This window comes from Cyphomyrmex costatus, unplaced genomic scaffold (assembly GCF_001594065.2).
Source record: "Cyphomyrmex costatus isolate MS0001 unplaced genomic scaffold, Ccosl1.0 scaffold502, whole genome shotgun sequence".
NCBI lineage: Eukaryota > Metazoa > Arthropoda > Insecta > Hymenoptera > Formicidae > Cyphomyrmex > Cyphomyrmex costatus.
Genome location: NW_017279285.1, coordinates 814,343 through 835,424, shown reverse-complemented (window position 1 = coordinate 835,424; position 21,082 = coordinate 814,343). Strand labels below are relative to the sequence as shown.

General features: G+C 31.7%; 4 protein-coding genes across 5 annotated transcripts in view; 1 reads left to right on the top strand and 3 right to left on the bottom strand.

The window, feature by feature from the left end:
- The window catches only part of P58IPK (dnaJ homolog subfamily C member P58IPK), a 3,746-nt gene extending 961 nt beyond the window's left edge, over positions 1-2,785 (top strand). The window contains exons 4-6 of the mRNA XM_018545779.1: positions 264-589; positions 661-1,004; positions 1,567-2,785. Of these exons, the coding sequence (XP_018401281.1) occupies positions 264-589; positions 661-1,004; positions 1,567-1,985 (1,089 nt within the window). The 3' untranslated portion in view covers positions 1,986-2,785. The remainder of the gene's footprint in view (positions 1-263; positions 590-660; positions 1,005-1,566) is intronic.
- Positions 2,786-2,855: 70 nt separating this feature from the next.
- On the bottom strand, positions 2,856-5,347 carry LOC108778569 (IQ domain-containing protein G). Its single transcript, XM_018545780.1, has 5 exons — positions 5,268-5,347; positions 4,344-4,698; positions 3,734-4,017; positions 3,426-3,673; positions 2,856-3,172 (listed from the first exon to the last, which is right to left on the bottom strand). Exons 2-5 carry the CDS (start codon positions 4,601-4,603, stop codon positions 2,924-2,926), a joined length of 1,041 nt encoding a protein of 346 aa, XP_018401282.1. The 5' UTR covers positions 4,604-4,698; positions 5,268-5,347; the 3' UTR covers positions 2,856-2,923.
- A 977-nt stretch (positions 5,348-6,324) lies between these two features.
- Positions 6,325-12,487, bottom strand: Nt5c (5' nucleotidase C). 2 transcript variants are annotated; one of them, XM_018545787.1, is made up of 11 exons: positions 12,307-12,461; positions 9,254-9,429; positions 8,571-8,798; positions 8,142-8,147; positions 7,923-8,063; positions 7,701-7,858; positions 7,423-7,609; positions 7,176-7,316; positions 6,726-7,044; positions 6,504-6,638; positions 6,325-6,433 (listed from the first exon to the last, which is right to left on the bottom strand). In XM_018545787.1, the coding sequence occupies exons 1-10, from the start codon at positions 12,392-12,394 to the stop codon at positions 6,550-6,552; spliced, it is 1,533 nt and encodes a 510-aa protein (XP_018401289.1). In that variant the 5' UTR covers positions 12,395-12,461; the 3' UTR covers positions 6,325-6,433; positions 6,504-6,549. The 2 variants fall into 2 exon arrangements, with proteins under 2 accessions (XP_018401289.1, XP_018401288.1); XM_018545786.1 differs by lacking the exons at positions 6,325-6,433; positions 8,142-8,147 and having other exon boundaries at positions 6,564-7,044; positions 12,307-12,487.
- A 5,641-nt stretch (positions 12,488-18,128) lies between these two features.
- Positions 18,129-21,082, bottom strand: part of LOC108778550 (glutamyl aminopeptidase) — a 7,285-nt gene continuing 4,331 nt past the window's right edge. Inside the window, exons 6-10 of the mRNA XM_018545761.1 lie at positions 20,195-20,535; positions 19,521-19,834; positions 18,771-18,961; positions 18,320-18,646; positions 18,129-18,237 (exon numbers count right to left, since the gene is read on the bottom strand). Of these exons, the coding sequence (XP_018401263.1) occupies positions 18,129-18,237; positions 18,320-18,646; positions 18,771-18,961; positions 19,521-19,834; positions 20,195-20,535 (1,282 nt within the window). The remainder of the gene's footprint in view (positions 18,238-18,319; positions 18,647-18,770; positions 18,962-19,520; positions 19,835-20,194; positions 20,536-21,082) is intronic.

Here is a 21,082-nt window from a genome sequence, read left to right as displayed (position 1 = left end):
TATATATATGTGTGTGTGTTTCTTTATATATGCTATCTCATTGTAACTTATTAAAGTTGATAAATACGACAAACCAACTAAAAATTTGTCATCTCGTAGTTAAATTTTTATATAGTCTCTACAGCAAATCATTTTATCCTTGTTTGAAACTGACAAATAGGACGTAATGATTTCTGTATTACATTTGTCAACTGTGTCTTTTGCTGGCAAATGTTTATTATATTTTTATATATTCGTCTTATGAACGCCTTTTTTTATTCCAGCTAGCATTAGAACCAAATAATAGGGATGCCTTGAATGCCTTAGATAGGTTATACCCAGCTAGAGAAGATATGAAATTAGTCGACATATTTGTGTATAACGGCGATCACGTAGCAGCTGTACAGCAAATTACTCGACTCATCGAGATATGTCCATGGTCCTCATATCTTAGAGAACGCAGGGCAGAAAGTCATGTTGCCCTTGGAGATTTTATGAGCGCCATATCCGACATACGTTCAACTACAAAATTATTATCTGATAATACAGAGGGTTTCTTCAAGCTCTCGACGTTGCTCTATCGTCTCGGAGACGTTGATGAGGCATTAAAGTGAGTAATTAATCATTAGAATAATCAATATTTTTATTAAGACGCACAACTAATTTATTATAAATATTTAGAGAGATTCGAGAATGTTTAAAGCTTGATCCAGACCATAAGCAATGTTTCCCCTTTTACAAGAAGATTAGAAAGATAAAGAAATTGTTACAAGATGCAGAGACAGCGTTAGAGGATAAGGATTATGACGCGTGCATTGATTCAGCTCGTCGTGTATTAACGCAAGAGCCGAACGAGCCAAAAGTGCAATTCACGGCTTACCATTATCTCTGCAGATGTTATACAGAAAATTCTGAAGCAACTCAGGCGATTAGTAATTGCCAAGAGGCGTTAAATATCAGAAGAGAACCGGGTGTATTGTGCGACAGTGCAGAAGCGTATCTTGCCGCGGAAATGTTCGACGATGGTAATTTAATCTTTTATATATATATATTTAATACAAAAGATAATCTAGATTCCTGATAATTCATAATAATAATTAAATTTAAAAAGGAACGCTGGGAATTGTTGCGGTAAGAAATGTGCAATTCTATAACAAAAACACTTGAATAATTTATTTACGAACTACACAAAATTTAAAGTTTCACAACGTTACATAGACCAGATATTTTAGTTCAAATTTGAACTTCGGATAAAAAGTGAATTAAAATTAGAAAAAATCAAATCCGTACAAAAATATCCGTGAGAAAGATACAGATTTGAGTTTTTCAATTTTTGTTTTTTACTCATTGAAGATTATTCATATTTGAACCGAAATATGCAGTTTATGCAATGTACGATTTTTAATTTTGTGTAAATCGTGAATGAATTGTTAAAATATTGTTACAGAATTGCGCCAACTCCCAACTTTTTAATTTTAATATTTTAATGTTATATGTAATAATATATTTTACGGTGCGAAAGTATTTATAAAACTTTCTCATTTTATAATTGTAATGTAATAAACACATATTTTTTCTCTTTAACAGCCATCAGGGATTTTAAAGAAGCATTAGAAATAGACTCGAATTTTCAAAGAGCCAAACAGGGATTGCAAAAAGCGCAACAACGGCAAAAGTTATCAGAGTCGCGAGATTACTATAAGATTCTGGGCGTTCCAAGAACGGCAAATAAGCGAGATATTATCAAGGCTTATCGAAAAGCAGCACAAAAGTGGCACCCTGATAATTTCCAAGAGGGCGATGAGAAGAAACGCGCGCAAAAGAAATTCATCGATATCGCCGCTGCTAAGGAGGTTCTCACGGACGACGAGAAGAGGGCGAAATTCGATCAGGGCGAGGATCCTTTGGATCCGGAATCGGGCCGGCATCAACAGGGCTTCAATCCCTTCCAGGAGTTCCATCACTTCCACGGTTCTCCCTTCCAGTTTAAATTCCACTTCAATTAAGCACGCCACATCTCGTCGTGATAGAAAAATTACCATTCTCAAATTCTAACGCGCGCGTGTATGCGCGCATCCGTTGCTTCGATCGCGACGGTATCTTTACTTCGCTCTAGCCCGAATTTCATTTCGCTACCTCGTCGTTGAAGATCGTATGTATTTAACCCATTGAATGGACTCGGGAGATTCTATATACACGAATTGTGACGATGTGTCGGTAACAGATCAGTGGCCATCTTGCGATACTGAGCAATGCAAACTGTCTCGGTTATCTGATAAGACGCGAAGATAGATTTAATCGCTCGCACTAGTTCGTCTATTGCAAAAACTTATAAATACAGTACTCTCTAGTACATGCAGACTGAGGCGATGAGTATAATCCTATTTCGGTTCACATATAAACGTTTGTCGCGTATAATTTTATCATCGCATTATACCAACTTGTACACTACTGATAAAGACGTGATTATTCCCCATGTGTTGCAATACGTAGGGAATGTACAGTGATCATCACACTGCCACTGATTGCTTCAGCGGCTATCATTTTTAGTTTGAAAATGTGCGACAACTAGATCGAGAATAAGTCCGAGAGACGTTATGCCTTTATCGAGTACGATACTGAATCGGTATATTTATATCATTATACTACTATTACGCGTACGGAATTCGTACTCGGTAATGTTCAAATGATGTGTGGAACAATGCTGTGCGCTTGTCATGTTTGCATGTGTGTGAGTCAGACCTTTATGTAAATACTGTATTTCTGATATTTGTTTAAAAATATATTTGAATAATTTATACAGATACTTCGAAGGCATTATTAGTGTATAAAGAAAGCGGTAACTCTCTTTTCAGTAATAAAATGTCAAACTCTGTCGTTTATTCAGACACTGAAAAAAGGGGTTTTTTTTTTAGATGTATTTTTTATCTCTTCTCTATTCACATCAGACTTTTCTTTTTTGGCGTAATTTCTTCCGCTTTTTCAATCGTTTCCACAGACCTTTGTATTTTCCTAATTGTTGCCTTACCATGTGACCTCTCCATGTCGATTGAATAACAGTTGCGGCTTTATATAACTTCTCGTTTTCTTTTAATCTATTTTCCTCGGCGATGCATTCGTCGATAAATTTCTGCCGTTTGTCTATTAAAGTGCGCATTTCTTCTATTTCTAATTTTTGTTCTTCTATTAGTTTCTATCAGCAGATCAAGATATTCATTATTCTAAAACTCAAGCTTAATCAGTATCATTATATTATACTAAATAATTAATTTAATTTTTTTATATTTTGTATGTTAAATTTGTTATTTTTATTGTTAATATGTTTATCTTTAGTTAAATATATATAATACACTATATATATATATATATATACACACACTGTATAAATTATGTTATTTAGTCTCATTTATTCAACTATTCCTTATTACGTTAATCTTCGAATATACCTTTAATTCATCGACTTCCTGCTGCCGTTCCACAATTTCCTCATTATATTTTTTCGTCCACATCTCTATCTGCTCTTCTTTCTCTTTAATGTCTGCTTCTAAGTAAGTATGTATTTCAGCCGAAATAGATTGCTCCGCATTATACTCCTTTGAATATTCACTTAGTTTGTTCAGCATATCTCTGTTTTGCAGATTCAGTTTGAGTTCCTGCTGCTCCAATCTAGCTTTCGCCCATTTTTCCGCAAAGCCTGAATGTAATATACTCAATTAGAACACTATGAAACGTATTTATATAAATTATGCATTACCCAATTTTCCACTATTTAAGAATGTCACGTGATCAACTTGCACGTCGCTTTCCTGCGCGAGTTTTATCGTTTTTTTTCTGTCTTCCTCGTTCGCTTTTTTATCGGATTCTAGTTGTTCTCGAAATTGTTCAGCTTGGCTGAGCCACATCTGGGCGCTTTTTTCAAGATTACGTTCGTCTTCAAGTTTCTTCGCGATATTATCAACCTCTTTTTGCAGACTATCGAATGTTCTATAGTTTTTTATTTCCTGAAGGACTTTTTTTAAGACTTCACACACATAGTTCCTAAATGCAGATGTATTGAAGAAGCGTGATGCAAATTAGCGTGATTGTCCAAAGAGCGTTTTTCTTTTGCAAGATTCTTATTTCTAAAGTAGGATTATTGGGACAATAACGTATCAAAATGATATTTTTGCCAATGACAGATTTGAACATACACAAAATCCCAATAAAAGCATCTTGAAATAACGTTTATTTCATAACTTTCTAAGATTATGTGACGGTCTTTTAAAAATAAATTTTATATATCTGTTAATCATATCAGAGCAATAGAATGTAGATTATATTTTTGTATAAATATTATAAAACATTGTGAGGGTATTTTTGCGCACCTGTCCCTCTGTAATTTTTCAGCTTCTGTGGGTATAATCGGTAACAGACCCATGTCTTCTCTGAAGATAATTCTAGGTTCATCAGGTACTCCATATGTCTCGTCGATTGTTTTGAACGAGTCATCCCAGCGTGGGTTGACGTTGGTTGGTATCATGAATCCGATTACGGCGAGCTGGTGTAAACACTCCTCGAGAACGCAGGATATAGCGGCTGCTTCTAGCGGCGTGAATGGCGGAACTTGCATTTTCGGATTCTGCATCCCGATATCTTTTGATATTTTTGATGACGGTGTATCCTCAGGCAGTTTAAGAAGTTCTAAAGATGTTTTTGCAAAGGATCGATGAGATCTAATAACTGAAAAATATGTATCAAGTTCAGATTTAGATGATCTACAATTTGTGTACATCATCTAAATGTGTCAGATTTTTTGATAGAATTTTATTTAAGTATATCACGCGGAGATTGCCCGATCGGATTTACTGTTTAGGTGACTCTACACGGTCAATAATACTGATTCAGTATTACTGATCAGTAGGCATCAGTATTTTTATAACTTTACATGATCAGTATTATTGACATTATTTCACTTCAGTTTGACTTACATTATTTATTACGAGATATCTATTACGACATGAATATTAAAGATAGAGCATGTAATGCTATAATATTAGCATTATTTACAAAAAGACGTAAATGATGGATTAAAGATTGGATTAAGAAACGGGAACAATATATATATGCACTTAACTTATATTAAAAGAAATACGGTTAATCTGTACAAAGGATTTCAAAAATTATTTTCGAATGAGTGAAGATAAGTTTCAGGAATTATTTATAACATGATATTTAGGGGGGAATTTAGTTTATTATCTTACAATATCAAAAATAATTGTTGTCAGAAATTTAACCTTATTTGTACAAACCTTATTGTTAATTTTTATTCCTTATTTTTTTTCGTCAATTAGAATATCTGCTAGAAATGTGCAGAGCGTAAGTATACAAAATATTGGTACTGAGATTTTTGGTTTAATCTGTTCCCAAGTCATATTTAATTTTTTTATGTGTCAAGTTCGTGAACATTTGAAAGTGTACAGGGTCTTCAGGTAATTCAGAAATAAAAAATCAATAAACATATTCGTAACAGAGACGTGAAGGTATTTTTTTAATGATGTTTACATAGAATTTCATCATTTGTATTGAAAATAAAGATATATTTAACAACAATAATACATTTCGTCTACATGCACTAAATAAATATACTTTAGCATTTTTCATATAAATATTTAAATATTTTTGAACACACAATTATCTTAACAACTATATTTTTGAATATGCTGAAGATCTCTCTCTAATTGTATCAAATTATTCTATAAAAAATATTTATATAGTATTAAAAAACTTTTGTTTTACAAAAACTTGTTTAAATTTTAATCACACAAAATGTTTGTTCAATTTGTAGTGCATACTTCCTTGTAAGGAATAAGATTATTATATAAGGAATTTGTAGAAAGCTAATAATGTCAAATAAATTGGGGTACATGTATACCTTCCCATAATATGGGGGTTTTAATTTGATTTATATAAATTTCGATTAAAAAATCGAATTGTATACGTGTGATGCACTTGTACTTGTTCACGTAGATATATAGCATATTCATAAATATATGTTACGAGTTAAATTTTAAATTCATAATACGTTAACGGTAAATATAGAATCTCTTTGCAAACATAATTGAGTATCAATGATTTTAATTGGTATACTCTTCAACAGTTATAGTATATCGTTCTAATTACACAAAAGCACATTATCTCTTTTCTTCATATTATTTACGAAAAATAAACTCTAATTATAAAATCTTAAAATATCCAATGAGTTTCGTAGCTTAATAATACTTTATATATAATTACTCGATTTTTCCTGTTCTGTGCATTTTACTTTTTATAACGTGATGTATCATTTCATTTTACATAATACAGCTATTGTCATGGTAATAATAATAATGTAACAGCCTTCGTGATCTCTATACCAGTCCGTTTTATCACGTTTACATACATTACATTTCGATGCAGATTACCTGTAACTACGCGGCTGTAAAAGCGCATTAATGGTAATCGATATAGATTCACATTGCATATACACGTAAATTATGCATACATACCTAATAATAAGGCGGAAGTATTTTGAGTGGAACTAGTAATTCTCTGTTATGAAGGCTTTATATTATGGCATCGAATATATTGGGCTTTTCTGATCGAAAATAGACTATTCTCTAATAATATTTTGATTGTACATCCTAAAAGCATTTACATAAAAACAATAAGTATTTCTAAAACATAGACATATTACACGAAATAACTTGTATACTCATGAGGCATTACACCTCTCCTAGGATAAAACGTATGACTTGTGGAGTATTCTAACAGGTTTGTAATCGAGCTCATATAGATATCGGCGAATCTAAACAGTCTTCTAGAGAAATAAGTCGGATTATGATATGTTCTGAACACCGAGCCGAATTGTTTGTTGAAGACAGATTTAATCTCGTTTCTTAATTGATCTCGTTCCCTCATCCATTCATCCAGTTCATTTTGCACTTCAGGTCCTTCATAATCCTGATGTTCCTCAATTAGACCGGTTAACATTTGAAGCCAATTTGCGTTTTCTTTGAACTTCGGATCATTCAAGGTTTCAATTTCGTGCTGTAATGCAATTTAATCTTTATGTATTGTATATTATATAGTCATATCGATCTATTCCAGCGTATCAATATTCTTTAAAAAACATATTAGTTTCATATAAAAAAAAATTAATCAAAATTTTGTTTAATTACCGTCAATTCTTTTATTATTGCTCCTGTTCGCCAGCCATGCTCTAAAGTCACGTCCGCCAGGTCGCTGTATGGATGATCACCAAAGTACAATACTTGATGTCCTCGCCATCCAGTCATATCTTGCAACTGTTTAACTGTACCCTAAATGTGTTCCGCGATTAATAAATACAGTATTATTTTGCATATTATAATTATAAACATATTATTTTTAAAATATTATTATAAAATAAACAATATATATTATTACCTCAAGATATATGATACCCTTGTTGAGTTTAGTGACTCTATCCCATAGTTGCGTCTGTTTAACTTCGTCGTAGATTCTCAAGGGACGCGTTTCTTCAGTGAAAAATTTCGGTTTTCTCGCTTGAACGATTACTACGTCAAAATAATTCTTCCAATTTTCGCCAACCAGAAATTGCATTCCGTTGTTACTGCAAAAGTCACGTCAACAATCGTATAATATAATTCCTACGTATAATAAATTTCATTTAAATTAAAATTGTCAATACTTCAGAAACGTACACAAAATGAAAAGGACTGTTTGTGACCAGAAACGTCTTCTTGCCGGCATTTCGAAGTCGATCGAAAAATCTCCGTAAATCTTTATTCTGTTCCAGATATTCAGACACATTTTCCACTACTAGTTGATGCATTACAGGGTGACAACTTTGTACAGAGTTCTATAAATATCATATAAAATGTTATTAAAACAGCAATTAGCGAGATTATACTTTGATTACTTACCTTAACATCTCTAAATAGTATCTCCGGATGATAATCAATGTGATTCTGTAGAAAATACTCCGTGACGTTACACAATAGACATATTTCCGGTACCGAAAACAAGTCGGCTAATTGAACCATTTTCGAGCGATGTAAAGCGTCCTAAACAAATAAATGTCAAAGTTTAGAATATTTTCAAAAATGTTTATATATATACATCGCGAATATAAATATACTTGCCTTATTCTGTATCGAGATCGAAGCAATTCATCGTTCAAAAATACACATGTTGATACATGCAAAAACAGAGACGAGAGACATTTAATATATTAAGATCTTTTTTTTACAAATGAAAGCGTACGAATCGTAAAACATGTCGCTGCTTCTTTTTGCTGCAGTATAAAAAAAAAGAGAGGAAACGAAAAATGTTTTAATGTTTAGGAAAATGTTATTGAAAACAATTAAGCACAGCTGTTCAGTTATGCAACAAATCGTATCATCGATATTCAAAGATTTCATATCTGGAATTTATTGGCTTTAAGCAAATCATGCTTGTTCGTTTTATTTAAAAAAAAAAAGAAACATGCGTGATGCGCATTAAGCTCTCAAATGCTAAGCATAATTTACTAATTCTTCTATTTTATCGTCGTTACTCGTTAATAAACTTACGTAAGAGTGTTTATGAGGTGCCTCCACATAAGCTATCGGTATTATTCTGTTTTTGTAGATTCGAAGAACTTCTTCATTGGGCACGGAATGCAAGCCACGATAAACGGCGCCCAATTGAATTTGCAAGAAACTGTCGAGCTTCAACAAGACACCCTTCTCGATGTCGTAATGGAGGCCGCGAACGGCGAAATTTTCTCTGTACTCTAGATTGGCAATTCCCTCTGGATACTGGAATAATTAAGCTAGTTTAAGCAAACTTCAAGATGAAATTCTAATCAGCTGTAATTGTCTTTTGATTTCGGACAGATTTTGAGGAAATATCCTTTAAGGTGAAAAGACAAGAGCTTTGCGTAGTCGTACTCTTACACATTTAATTATCTTTTACCTTATACTAAAGTAGAAACTGAAGCATTCAATAAAGCACAAACTGTTTTTAACAATTAAATAATAATTTTCTCAAAAATGATAAAAGGTTTGCAATACATACGAAATATGTATAATACATTTCTTTTATTAATTATTATGTTAAACATATTTGATTAAAGACATTTTAATATTTTTTTGTATTATTGCAAAAAGTTGATCCGAGATTTTATTCAAAGAAGCGAAAAAAATTGCATGTATAAACATTATATATATTACATCGATTTAATTAATACGAAAATTTATCACAAAATAGAGACCTTATATTTTTTAATAAGCATATCGCGCCCCAAGCTGTAAAGCAAGTAGTCCATAGATGGCTTGTAACACGCCAGGGTGTAATCGTAATCGAATCCATAGACCTGGACTTCTTTTAAGTCGAGCTCGTTGCAGGCAAACACGCCTTTGGGATTCACATCTTGCGGCAATTTTTTTGCTATAAAATTACGACAATGAAAATTAATCCGTGAAGTTTGAAGAAGAGAAAAAGATACACAGCATCTGATTTAACGTGAGGGTTGTGTGTGGGGGGAAAGGAGGCATGTATTTAAAATACTTTTATTCAGAACACAGTATTTACAATACAAGTATATTTTGTATTTTATATTTCAGTGGAGCACATAAAAGTATTATGTATTTCTTGAAATTCGAAAGATTAAAAGTTTTTTATATTTTGTAATTCAATTAATAAGCTTGTCAATCTTAGTATTTAAGATACAAAATACTTTTATATAATCCTATAAAATACAAAATATAAAATACAGTTGTCTTACAGCACCCTCTTGACTTTTGTCAAACATTGTTTTTCAAAGAAAAGTATTTCAAATACATGTCCGACTCTGTCTAATGTGATAAGAGCCGAAGGGCGCGGCTTTGTGCCTCTCTGGGAATTGGAAACGGATCGGTATCGTTCGCATCCGATCTTAATTTCGATCGCGAGCTCGAGTCCTCAATTGGAACTACAGTTATTACTCCTCCAGACCTAACTGGCGATCAATTTGTACATCGATGCTCCCGTTTCGTTCTATAGATGCGCGCGATACAGGCCGATTTTCACTGTCCTAGATTTTTCTGCCCGGTACATTCGTCGCCTCCTCTCGTCTGTGCCGTGAGAGACCGATCTCCGCGATCTAAAAGCTAATCCGCTCTTTGCCCGCTCTCCTTATTCTGCTTTTCGTCAGCAGCATTAATTAATTAAGACGGACGCGGGAATGTTGGGCGAGTCGAGAGACGCGGCGGATATCCTCATCAATAATTTATGTACTTTTCCTGTTCACTCGCTTGCTCAAATAACTTGCTCGATGCGGCTTCAGCACGTCGTTATCTCACGGGCCGTCCAATTGCCACGATAAATACAGGCTACGGCTCGTAAGTTTGTCAACGCAGCCGGAGATACACGGGCATTTAATATTGAAATTTCGTGAGGCTACGTTTTACTGTGTTCTTCGCACCCGCGACAAATTTATGTGAATGTGCATCGGTCCGCTTTTTTCTCCTGGCATGTCTCCTGTTTCTTTAATTTATCGAAGCTCCGCAAATTCGTAAATGATAATATACATTCATTAATTCCTGTAATTACAAGCGATAAGATATGCACCGTTTATATTTATTTATATGTATATATATAAATTCATTATTATATTTATTATATTTTATATATATATATATATATGTATATATAGAGAAGTCACAAAATAATGAAAACATCTGAAAATTATCTATCTATTTGTTTTATTTATAAAAAGTTGGCCCATTATTTGTCTTTAATACAGATACTATCTTTGTTAAAATAGAGTTAAAGACTGCTGCAGTGCAGCCATTCTTTTTATATTATATCATTTTTCTAGTAGAATATCCTATAATTGTTTAAAAGATATTGAAAGAGAAAATCTATCGTACAATATAATTCAAAGAGACATTCTAATGGAATCATATAAAGGCATCGTAAAGACGTCCTAAAGACGTATGCAGGACGTTTCTTGGAAAAGTACGTCGTTTCTCACTCTGAGCTTTAAAACCATAAATATTGTGAAATGTGTTAATTAATATGTCAGACATTGAATAGGAAAGAATTAAAGTTTTGGAGAATAAATGATAAATTTGAAAAATAAAACGAAAAGGAAATTTTCTCCTCAAATGTGATTTATAAAAGATATTAAAGCAATAGTACAATATTAGATCTACATATTCAAGATAGTCACTCCCTGAGTGATATCAACAACGGTAGGATGTATATTAACAGTAAATGATCGGCCAACCACTTATTAATAAAATAAATAGTATTTTTGACAGATTTTATGATCTATGTTATCTATTTCTTGTATTCATAATGACATTTATGTATATGGGAACTGTTGTTTTAGGTCCTACATACAGTCAAAGAAATATTAGAAACAGAAATAAATATTGAATATTAAAAATTAAAAAATTAGAGAATTAATTTAGAAACGTAACAATGAATACGAATACGATACAAGACACATTCTTGTTACATATATTATAGATTATTTTACATTTTCCCTCTCTCTATTTGTATCTACCGCGTGTTTCTATATAAGTATATTCATTTCTGGAATTTTTAAATTTCTAACATTTATCTATTGAATTTTTCCGCGCTTAATATTTTTTCCATTGTATACGCAGGGTTTTATATAATTTTAATCGGAACAATCTGCATTTCAGATCGCGTGAAGTTAAAAGAACAAGTCTTTTTTTCTTTCTAAATTCCTACGCACAGTATTATGAATTTTTATCTTTTACAAATTTCTTGCTTAAAAAAAAAGAAAGCCAGTAAAACTGCGCAGTCAACGAATATTGAATCTTCTGGAATGCCTCGTAAACAACAGGTAAAAGCTAATTGCGCTAATCTCACTATAATTCAAGTGTTCTCGGACACGTGTATTCGAATGCTTGGCGACCGGCCGATTCGGTGGCGAATTCGCCGTATATCGTCGCTGCATACGTAATCGCATGCGTCTCTCATTAGAATTTTGCGCTCAATCGGATCCCGTCGCTCGTGGATTCGCCGTAGCGAAGACGCATAACGGTGCATAACGTCACTCTCTCGCAGGGAGGATGATCGATCCGCGTGCCAATAATTCGCTCGGCATGCGCGCCATGTCAAGGTCGCGCGCGCGCGCGCGCGCACGTGTCCTATCGATATATCGAACGCGCCGGGCGCATGCGCAGCATCCCTCGCGCGTGACGAAAGAGACGAAAGTACACGAACACAGAGACACGCAAAGGACACGCAGGTGAAACGCGATCGACGCGACACTGGCATGGCCGTAGCCACAGAATATTGCCCACTCACACTTGCACTTCTCGAGCATTCTCAGGTAATTCTCGCGTAAGTCCTCGCGCGATACCTGACCGCGGTTGAGGGCGCGATCGCCCACCATACGTCTGGACGTTCCATGCGGCGCAAGGAACCGCGCGAACGACCGTGCCTCGATGACGCAGCGCGATGTCGCGACGAACCTCGCGTGCAGCATCACGAACGATTGGCGGACGCGCGACGCAAACCACCGCGGCGCCGCGCGGCGATTGGCCGCACCGCGCGGGCGGCCGATTTGAATCGGGCCGCCAAAGCTGACCTCGCGCCTCTATCTTCTCCACGAACATGGCGGTTTATCAGAGACGCGGCGCGAGTTGAAGTTTGCCGCGAGGCGCAGGCGAAGCCGAGCGCTATTGGTCGCGCCGTTCGGTTACGCGCTTCGATATACGTAACGCGATTGGGTGTTGCTTTCGTGTCTCGTTTGCTATTGGTTCTTCTTCGTTTTCATCGTGCCTGTGACGTTCCTTTCAATCATATGTCACGTTCGTACCGTCAACGTTATTGCCGCAACGTTGTTTCGTATACTTTATGCATGGACATCCATGGCTTTATGCGATATATAGATCGTAAGATTTATGTAATAGAAGGGCTATTTGAGCGTGTTAACTACTATTTATACTCAATGAATTTAAACGAGATACTGCGTTCGCGATGACGACGATGTTTCGAAATCATTGCTTATACTGTGCGAATGTGAAGGATGATTACGAGACAGTTATTATGAAGGTAATATTTTAAAACGTATAAGCGAAAGCTTTGAAATCTTGAAGAATCTTTAGTTATTGGATATTAGTTTCGATTTACAAAAATATGATTTTGAAATTCGTGCTACGCAGGAAATTTTGTTGAACATTAAAAAATTTTACATATTATTATAATTAGGTAATTGCGTTTTTATCTTGCGTTTGTAAAGCAATTCTAAGACGCTTACTTCAAACAATCTTCAGGAATTTGCCTTAGGGTAAAATTTATGATTAAAAAAATAATAGAGTTAATTAATGTAGAATTTATTTATATTACATATAATAGATATATATATATTATTTTTTACTTATGATATTATTAGTAATTAATATATTATTATCTATATATTAAAAATTATTATTCCTGCGCTTGTCCTAATTTTTCTATTAATTTATTTATTGTATGACACATAAATTATAAATAGAATTTTATTCTGACACTACATAATTGAATATGTGCATATATAATAGTGTTTAAACGGATTCAAATAATTTTTGAGCGAATTTTAAAACGGATTTCTAAGTGGGTCATCATAGATCGGATCGTCGATAAATTATACAATATTAAAGTATTCGTTAATTATCTTAATAATGATATAATCTTTATTCATTTCTGTCTTTTTAAACTCTCTACGCGTATCTCTCTTACCTATTCGATATTCGACTTAAGTAACTTGTTTAGATATATGCGGAAATGTTCCGTTTTCTTTATTTTATCTTCGAGTCACACAAGTCGATTTCAAATGATTAAAATACAATCCACTGTGATTACGTGACGTTAAATGACTCTAATTATAACCAAACGTTCGAAACGCTCGTTTTTAGAAAGTTGATGAATCCATTCATGGGATCTATATTCCAAGGCAATTGTTTCTCTCCCCCGTTGCTTAATATTTACCTCATGTTAGGTTCGATATAAATGGGTTAATTGCTGCATACAAGTTTCCTACCTTAACATGCGTGATTTGAATGCAGCCATCGGTCCCATGAGTTTCTCTGCGCGAGAGAGGTAAATACCCGAAGCTCGTTACACTACTCACACCGAAGATGTTTCCGGCGCAGGCGACGTACAGGGACATTCTAGGATACTTAGCACACTTGGCGTCCGATTCTAATCGCGAGAGATTTGCGATTTATGTCGCTCCCAACCGGTACGGAGAGCCCCTGGCCGATTCTACACGCCTCCGTATTTAATAGGTGGTCACGACGAACTTATTGATGATATGATTAACGATCGTCCATCCTTCGCTGTGTCGCTCGCCGTGTCCATTCCGTCGGTCCGTTTTCTACATCCGCATGCTGCATCCCTGTAACTGGCATTCATGGTTTTACTACGGAAACTGTGGGTCACTGAAAACAAATTTATTAAATCTTATTATGTTAATAACAACATTAAGAGAAGACTCGACAATAATAATAAATAAATACATATTAATATAATTTAACGGACAACGAGCCGAAATAAAAAAAATATTACAATTGAGAAGAGAAAATAAAAAAAATATATTTAAATTAATGAAAAATAAACAAATAACAGACGTTTCGACACCGATCGGGTCATTTTCAATGTTGACTAATTATTTAATTATTAACGGAAATTTTATACAATAAGAATATTGACGGAATCTTAATGTTTTTTGAATAGTACTAAATAAACTCAATGAAAAAATGATTTATCAAATTAATGGTTTTTTGTATCACACACAAATAAATATATGTTTACATTTAGTAAATATTTACTGAGAACTATTCAAATAACAAATATTATATATATATATTTATTTAAAAAAATTTAATTTTTTTTCCTGTTTATACTGAGGAAAAAGAATGGTTACAATTATTATATTTTAATTACAATTTGTAGTTATTTTTGATATCAGTTATATATTTTTTTTTTATGACTATAAATTAAATTATTTTTAACATTATAATATAGAAATGGAGCTTCTACCCATATTATTTTATTGTATAATTATAGCTGTAAATATCAAACGCTTTTCTTTCAATATAGATTAGACCGAATAGAAGAAAGCTATCGAAGATAACTATCCAAGATGGCATGATAGAATGTTATGAGAAAAACAGAGTAATTATATGAAACAAGCAATTATTATATATAAAGAAACAATTCCCGAACGTTTTACACAGCAATTTTTTGGCGATGCGTTTTCAAAAATACAACCTGATATTAGACATTGTAAATTAAAAACAGACTTGTGCAATAATTCGTCGTTTTTTACCAAGCACTTTATATTAAAGTTAGAAAGTTCTTTAAAATGAAAAATATTTCAGATGAAAAAGAGAAACGCGCAAAAGTGTGTGATAAAGCAATATTGCTCCAGTTTTATTAAAATTTTATTTTTAACTCTATTTGACAAATATGAAAAATCCTTTTGCAAAAATTTAATACTTCGTAATGTAAAGTTTCTTTCTTTATTTTTTTATCTTCACAACGCGATATATACATTAATATCGACGCAACGTCAGCGATTCACGCTCGCCGATTAAAGAAAGAAATACCGCGTCATGAAGCTAATAATCTCGTCGGATAACAGCGTCTTACGATATCCAAAAATGATTATTCATTGCTCCCTGATTGATGGATGTCGAAAGCTACAATTTTCTAACATCTCCGCGTATAACCATTCTGCCACCACTGGTGGCACGCGACCTCGTTGCCTTAATCTAACATATCTTCGATATCCTCGGTCGTCGCACTTAGAAAAAGTGTTTGGTGTGACTATAATTGCATAGTAAAGTAATTATGATTATATGTTCCATTTTTTGTGGATATTACTACTATAATATTAATAATAATAAATAATCGTATATGTAGTTCTCTTACATATGAAAAAATTGTACTATAAATTGTAATAATTTTTGATGTTAATACAGTAAAATATAAAGATATAAATGGTAAATATAAAATAAATATTTTTATTCAGTATATACAATATTAAATAAAATTGTTCAAAGAACAGTTGGAAGATCATAAGTAAATGAAACAAATTAACAAATTATGTAAATTATGCAATTGTTTAAATACAAATACTTAAAAAATTAGAGCATCAATTAAGGCTCTTGAATAGTATCATGAACCTTAGTAATATATTAAATAGTGACGTCAGAAGTGAAAAATGACATTTTCTTTGGAATGTGTTCATGATATATCAAAAGGTAATTGTAAATACGTAACCTTAATAATATAAAAATAATGAACTGTTGTTGTTGCCCTAATATTTGTGATTAATATTTCCTTTCTAAATAAATTTTGAGAATAGAAAGACTAACATAGAATATACACATACATATATAAGATAGTATAAACAGTTTATTATTAAAAATTATTTATTTTAAGCTTTTTATCTCTATAATGGTAAAAAAATACAATATAATGACAATTAGTATGTATAATAAAAAAACATAATGAGATTATTAGTAACAAAATAATGAACATGTAAATTAAAGCAAGAGATTAAATACAAAATAATTACAGAAATAATTAAAAAAGGAATGAACACAATATATGTAAAACATCTCAATAAAAATTATAAAAACGAACAAAATTAATATAACAGAATATACAAAATTGGAAATGATACGTAACACTATTTTATGTAGTTCTAAATTAATTTGAGCCGAAAGTATACAGAAAAACTTATACGCATAAGATGATGCAAAAATAATGTCATTTATTAGAGCTTACAATTTTTATCCTTTATTCAACGATAAAATACACTTAAGTTTATATTGTATTTTCAAGCGTAGATTTTGTTCTGTTAATTATGCTAGTTATCATGTTTCTAGTACTATCGTTGTGATCAATAGATCTGTTCGCGTTGCTTACTCTTTATACTTATCATCTTTATTCTCGCTTTTTGCAACGATTATATATATTCTTACCTTGCTTTAAATGAAAACATTTTAGCGATTTTATGCAACGCGAACGAACATAATTATCTTCATTACTATTAAATAAGCCCAGCGCAAAAATTTTTACAAAAAACTACATAGATTGAGATAAGAGAGACCTTAAAAATTCATAGTTTTTTTAGATATTTGTAGTGAAATGTGAAGCGGTGTTATTTATTTCAAAAAACTAAGAAATCTTCCAATCCTAAACAACGCCATTTTATATCTCACTATACGTACCTACGAAAAAATTAAGAACTTCTAACACAAGCAAACGTCACTCCGTGTTTCACTATAAATATCTATGAAAAATAGAGAATATCAAAGACCTTACATCAGTTTTATGTATTTTTTCGTAAAATCTTGTTCCGCGTGATATGGAAAAAAAGTATTTTCCAGTAATTTTTTCTACCAGTTCAAACTAAGGAACAAAACAACGGAATCAAGTTGAAAAATTAATAAACCATTTCGCCAAGAAACTACAAATAAGCAGTCAGTACAACAAAATATTCAAAAATTTCGATGCTGATGAAAATGAAGATAAGAATATTGAGGAACAAAAATCTTGAAAGTAAAATTGAAAATAAAAGAAAATCAGGAATGGCCTGTAGTCAATAAGATCTTGAAGGAAATTATTGAATAGAATCCATTAAAGGGGGGCAACTCCAAAAATTACACAGAAATTAATCAACCAACAGTTCTTGAAGAACAAATTGTTGTTCATCAGTTGAACCAAAACAAGAAAAGTAATAATCCGACATTATTGGTTTGCATTAACTTAATAGCTATTAACATTAAATTAATCAATATTTATAAACTTAAAAACCTAAAATAGTTTATATGTCCATGAATTTCTGAAATTCGTTTTTGTATTTTGTATTCAATTTTTGAAATTTCTACTTCAGTTAAATTAAAATTGAGTTTATCTACCTTTAGATACAAGGAAATCTAAAACAAAAAATGTTTTAATGTTTACATTTATTATAATAAATAGCTTATTCTGAACATTTCTCTAAAATTTCATATTATCGTACTAGAATTTACCGTAATCGTTAAAAAGAAAAAATAAAGTTTGTAAACATATACATACGTATTGTATATGTTATATACACTCTAATTATTAATAAACTTTTTAATAGACATTCAATAAGTAAGTATAAAATTTTGATTCATTTTGCTTACTTCTCTAAGTCTAACTTCAGAATACACATGATTAACAAAATTGCCTAGTGCTGTTAATAGATTCATTTCCCTGTAATTTATACAATAATAATTTTATTTTATAACTGAATATTTTTAAATATAGTATATATTTATTAAAAAAATGTCCGTACTTAGGTCTTAAATCATTAAGTTGATCATATATTTGTAGAAACATGTCATGATTGTCAGGAATATTTTTAATTATTGAATGAAAAATGTGTAAATATGTCTTATTGTAAGACTCAATTTCATGTCCTTTCTCTCTGTACTGTTCCAAAAATGAAGAACTACTATTTTCATTTAAGCCAGAACAAATTAAGTAAGGTAACAAAACATTGTTTCCTGGTTGAGGTTTTTCGAACCATATCTTTATTAAATCGAACCACAGATATTTATGACCAATAGATAAACCTGAACAATATGTCCAACGCTTCCAGCCTGGCCTAAATCTAGTATTCCAAAAAGCGAATAAAAACACATTAAAAACAGTATTTGTTAAATTTTATAATATTAATTTTGTTAAAATATTTGAAGCGTAAAAGTTGTAATTATGAAAAAATTATCCTTGAAAAAAAAAATTACTGGTGATTTTTAGGATCAGATATATGGTATTTCAATTTATTATAGGCCTTTTGCCAACAAATATGGTTTTGGAACACACATGCCCATTTCACGATTTCCTGTCTCAAGCTTTTATAGAAATCATCTTCCATCAGACGTTCATTAAATCCTAATTTTATCATCGGTATATGCACTAATTCTTTACATTTTTCCTAAATGTCATAATTTTTATTTATTTATAATAATAGGTCACCATTTCTGATCTTACAGACAGCACAAATAGTCATTATATATTCTAAAAAGTACTCATACTTCTACAATCTTTATGATTTAACATAAGCTATATAAAATGAGTTTGAAAAAAGAATCACTCATTAGTTAATTAATTATTAACCATTACTCATGTAAATATTGTAACATGCGTATGGACGATATACACACACAGAGAAAAAATTATCTTAATTCCGAAAAAAAATTTTCTTTACATATATAATAAAATTCTTTTTTTAATAAAAATCTCTAATATTTAACTATTTTTTTACTTTAAAAATTTTAAATAAATATAATTTTTTTAGTATAAGAAAAAAATATTTCTTTGAAATTAAGATCTTTTTCACATTTTTTTTTATTTCACTTTATTTTGTAATGATGTAATAAAGAACCGTAACTAAATCTTTACACTTGTAAATATATTAAGTTTAAAATTATCTAACAGCAGAAAACATAAAAACCATGCGTTCGTTAAATGATATCTATTACATTGGTCATTACCTTAATATCGATATACTTAACTTCGTCGACTGAAAATGGAATCAGTGTAGATACATATTGGAATATTTTAATCATTGGATACCATGCTACATAATCTGTCACATGTGTTAAATATCTCGTGAGATTCCAGAACATATGTGGGACGTATTGACCTTCCATCATCAAATGAAAAGCGTCGTCAATGAACTTAGCACGATTGATAACGTGATCGACTTTGAATCGTGAAATATTGTGTATAATCGATTGAAATTCAGTATTTAGTTGTTTTGAAATGTTGGACACAGTTGTATGATTATAATTAGCGCGATAGTATCCTATTTAGCAATAAAAATATTTTACTGATCTGTTACATATAAATATATTAAATTATTTTATAAATATGTGGAAATATTTTAAGGGAAAAACTTTTTTATTTTTAAATTTTTTTGTGTATGATGCGTTCACATACGTTCTCTTAAATAAATATTCATTGCCTCCATTAATTACTACTTATTCGTTATACTTTATTAATTTCCCTTGTAAGTTCTAACGTACTTTATATAAAATATCCAAAATATCTTAATTATTCATGAACAAAGAATACGATCATAAAAGAAACAAGTTGTACTCAAGATCCAAAAAATTTAAAAATATATCATTAAATATATATTATTAATATTATAGTGCATATTTACCAGCTTGCTCGAAACTGATTATCGACCAATCCATATTAAGAGCACTAACAGTTAAACTCGAGTTATATAATTTTAGCCACTTTATCATGAAAACATTATAGAATGATTGTGGAACTACAGCTACATGTATCCACCATGTTCCATAGTGGGAACTTCTATTATCTTGAAACAATTTTCCTTCATAAGAGGTTTCTTGTTCCCAGAATACGGTAGGATAATATTTGTAAGTTATCCAAGTGATAAATTCATTTGTAATACTATATGAGTATGGTGTTTGTTTTAAGATTTGTCGTATCGACCAAAATTTGAACGAACCTTTTATTCTCGACATGCTAAACATGCTAGATTAAAATAATTTTTGTTATTGTTTAGTATAATCGATTAATTGTAATTATAAAATTATAATTTTTCTTATATAAACTTTTAAACGGTAGTATAATATTATATTTCAGATATATCATATTTTGCAAATTATATTATGTATTACAATAATTAATAAGTTGAGAATGGCGAATAAGAGTCAATCTAAATCTGATAATATATTCTAATATTCTATATTGCGAAGAATATCACGTAATGTTTGGCGTTTCGTCCCGGCTTCCACTACTGGACTCATCAGTAAGGTATTGTAGTGGAAGCCTACCTTAGACGCCGGTGTAAGTTATTAAATCGAGATTCTATATAAAGAGATATACGCGTGTCTCAGCACTTGCGAGAATTTGCGAATATCGATAGACCTCTGATGGCGGGTCGACGTAGTAATATTCTTCGCAATATTTATCCAAAGTGAGAAATAACGTTCTAATTATATATAGTCCCCCCAAATAATCTGATTTTTAAATGTCCCCTCTTCTTAATTGTTGCGCGCCGAAAGATTTTTCGGTCTTG